Below are 2,831 nucleotides of genomic sequence, written 5' to 3'. Positions count from 1 at the left end.
GCCCCGACCCCCCGGCGCTCCGGCCGCCCCGGGCGCTGAGCGCGGCTGGCCGAGCTTTCATGCCTTTTTTCTGGGTTTATTTCTGCTTATCTTTTTTTCTTTTTCATTCCTTTGTTTTTTTCTTTTTTTTTTTTTTTCAATTTTCAAGGCAAGTCCTACCCCCGGCACGGTACAGCCACCCTCTTTTCTATCCTCTCTAAAAGTGTCCTCGCACCCGAGGTAAACACGGAGAGCCAACCCTACACGTACGCACAAAATCCGGCGGGTTCGAGGAGCGGCTGCTGCTCCCTCCGTGTTTGGTAACACCTCGGTGCGAAGTCCCATTAACGCAAGGCAACAAAAACCATTTGCGATGAAATCCACACGCTCGCACGTGTGCAAACTGGAAGACCGGTCCTGAGGGGAGGGAGGGGAAAGAGGAACGCTTTCCACCCGAAATGCAGCTGAGGAATATGTGACTTTTTTTCCGGGTTGTATAAAAAATTAAAAAAAAAAAAAACAACAACCAAAACAGAAACAAAAAAAACCGACCCACCCAACCAAAAATAATAATTATAAAAACCCTAAACAGCCCACAAACTCCAACATCCCTGACACCTCATTCATAGAAATCAAGAACCCGCCAACGAGCGGTTCTAAAAGCTCAGCTCTCGCATCGGGAGACAGCTTCATCTCAAACTCCTCGATCCGGGACTAGATCACCAAGTCACTTAGTCGGCGCTGAGCCTGCCGAGTCCTCGGTCCCTTTCCTAAACTACAGCATCGCCCAAAACAGCGTCAGGTCGGACGGGAGAGTGCCCCCTTCGACCCAGAGATGCATGTCGGCTAGGCTCCGCCGAGGCTGAGGGGATCTTCCCGCGTGGGTCACGACCAAATAACAGCGTTCACTTGCAAAGTAGAGTCTTTTATTGCGCGGTTTGAACGCACTGCACAGGCAACTTTTTCGAAACGGGTGACAACAGTATTCGTTGGTTTGAGACTAGGCATGGGTCCTGGGCATCACTCTTCTTTTTCCTCTTCTTCTCCTTTTGTCAGATTAAAAGACACTCGCCTCTTTCTAAAAATATGGATGCACACACAGACACAGAGAGAGATGCGCGCACACAATCTGTGCTGAACGGCTCCAAACCCGAATGAGGTGGATTTAATTTTTTTTTTCCCAAGCGATTAAATTACTATATCTCAAACCCGTGGGAATGTGGCCCTGAAAATTTGGAGGCTGGGGGAACACTGCTCCCAAACCCGTGATTTCAGTTAGGCAGCTGACCCCTGTAAATTTGTGCAGCTCGGTATAATGAACCCGCAGATATATCGAAAAGGCTGCATTTAAGCGTCGGTCCTGAGCCAATTTATTGGGATGCCTCGGGTACCTAGAGAGCAAGAATGATTCTCTTCCCTTTGTCTCTTTGCCTTTTCATTCATTCATCTGTCCATTCATTCAGCCAGCCGCCTATCCATCCATCCATCCATCCATCCATATGGATGAGTGTAGCATCCTACAAGAGCCTTATCTATGGAGGATCTACCTATAGACCAGGCTGCTTCTGGATCCTGTTTGCCTTTCCTCATACACTTCCGACAAAGCCGTGTTTCCACGAGCCCCGAAGTTCCTGGGGAAGGACCCCAGCCCTCTCCGGCTGCAGGACCGCAAGGAAGCCTGACGACGGAGTAGAAGTTTTCCTAAACGAAATTGAGAGACGGAGGGATGCTGAGGGCTCCCACTTGCAGCTGTGGGGCCGGGGCTCTGCCCGGGCCCGGGGGAAGCGCTTACCTCACATTCCTCATACTTGATATTATCCGTCAGTTTCCAAAGCATTTTCATGGATTGGCGTGAGAGAGAGGATTTGGTTCTCCCTGCCTTGCCTCTCCCTACGGTGGCGGTGCCGGGCGGCGTGGGGAGCGCGGCTGGCGGAGGCTCGGCGGCGCTCCCGTCCGCGCTCGGAGATCTCCCTCTAATGGTGGAAACTTTTCCCTTTTCCAGCTCTTTACCCACAGTCTAATCGCCTCATTAGCATATCAACAACAGCCCAATTGCTCGCCAGCACAACAACCTGCAGCGATGGACACAGGTAGAAGGGACCCACGAGCAAAAAAAAAAAAAAAAAATAAAAATTAACAACAACAAAAGCTTTCTTCGACCTGCCGAGCCCCGGCGCGGGGGAGTCAGAGGGCCCTGCCTGTCTGCCCCCGAGCCTCGGCCTGCCAGAGGGGAGGAAAGTGGCCAGCGAAATCAAAGAGGCTACCGTCCGATCTGCAGAGAGTTTAGGGCTAGCCATGAAGCCACCCCATGGCATTTATCTCTCCCCCACCCACTTTTTTTCCTTTTTTTTTTTTTTTTCCGCGGGGATTAAAGAAAGCAAAGCAAGGAGAAACGACACTCGAGTCCTGCTCGAACGAGGTTATTGTCTGCGGAGGCTTCTGTTGCCCTCTGGATTTGGCTTTTTTTTTGTGGATATTTTAAAAGCGTCTTTCCTTCGCTACCTATTTTTTTTTTTTTCTTCTCGGCTCGGTTGGCTATTGGTCTTCAAAAAAAACACCACCCCAAACAAATCCAGCATTATCTCCCAAATAGAAGTGGGCGAGCGGTAAATTGAATGTAGCAGGAACCAAAAAGTCTTTTGCAAGCACTTGAGCAAAAGGACAAAACAATGACCACAATAAAAGTTTGATACTTTCTTAGGTGGAGCGCTTCATTTGCTTAACAATATGCTGCTAAGAGAGCTCTCAGGCCGCCCTCCTGGGGGACTGCTTCTCCACCCTTCCCCTCTTTTATTTCCCCGAGTGCCCAGCCTTGCTCCATCCACAGAAGGTTTCGTTTTTCCCGTTTTTCT

The 2,831-nt window shown here is 50.0% G+C and overlaps 1 protein-coding gene across 4 annotated transcripts in view; it reads right to left on the bottom strand.

The window, feature by feature from the left end:
- TFAP2A (transcription factor AP-2 alpha) overlaps positions 1–2,831 on the bottom strand; it is a 20,478-nt gene that overhangs the window by 15,252 nt on the left and 2,395 nt on the right. The window contains exon 1 of one of the 4 annotated variants that reach the window (XM_042049048.1): positions 1,772–2,698. The exons of 2 other annotated variants lie outside the window; for them this stretch is intronic. In XM_042049048.1, coding sequence (XP_041904982.1) covers positions 1,772–1,822 — 51 coding nt within the window. In that variant the 5' untranslated portion in view covers positions 1,823–2,698. Of the gene's footprint in view, positions 1–1,771; positions 2,699–2,831 lie in introns of those variants that run through there. One more of the 4 variants, XM_042049053.1, reaches the window with a different exon arrangement.

Source organism: Corvus kubaryi, unplaced genomic scaffold (genome assembly GCF_017639235.1).
Source record: "Corvus kubaryi isolate FWS band 111438036 unplaced genomic scaffold, C.kubaryi_AGA036_p1.0 69, whole genome shotgun sequence".
NCBI classification, from domain to species: Eukaryota; Metazoa; Chordata; class Aves; order Passeriformes; family Corvidae; genus Corvus; species Corvus kubaryi.
Note: the sequence above shows the minus strand (reverse complement) of the source record. Positions and strands in the feature narration are given on the sequence as shown.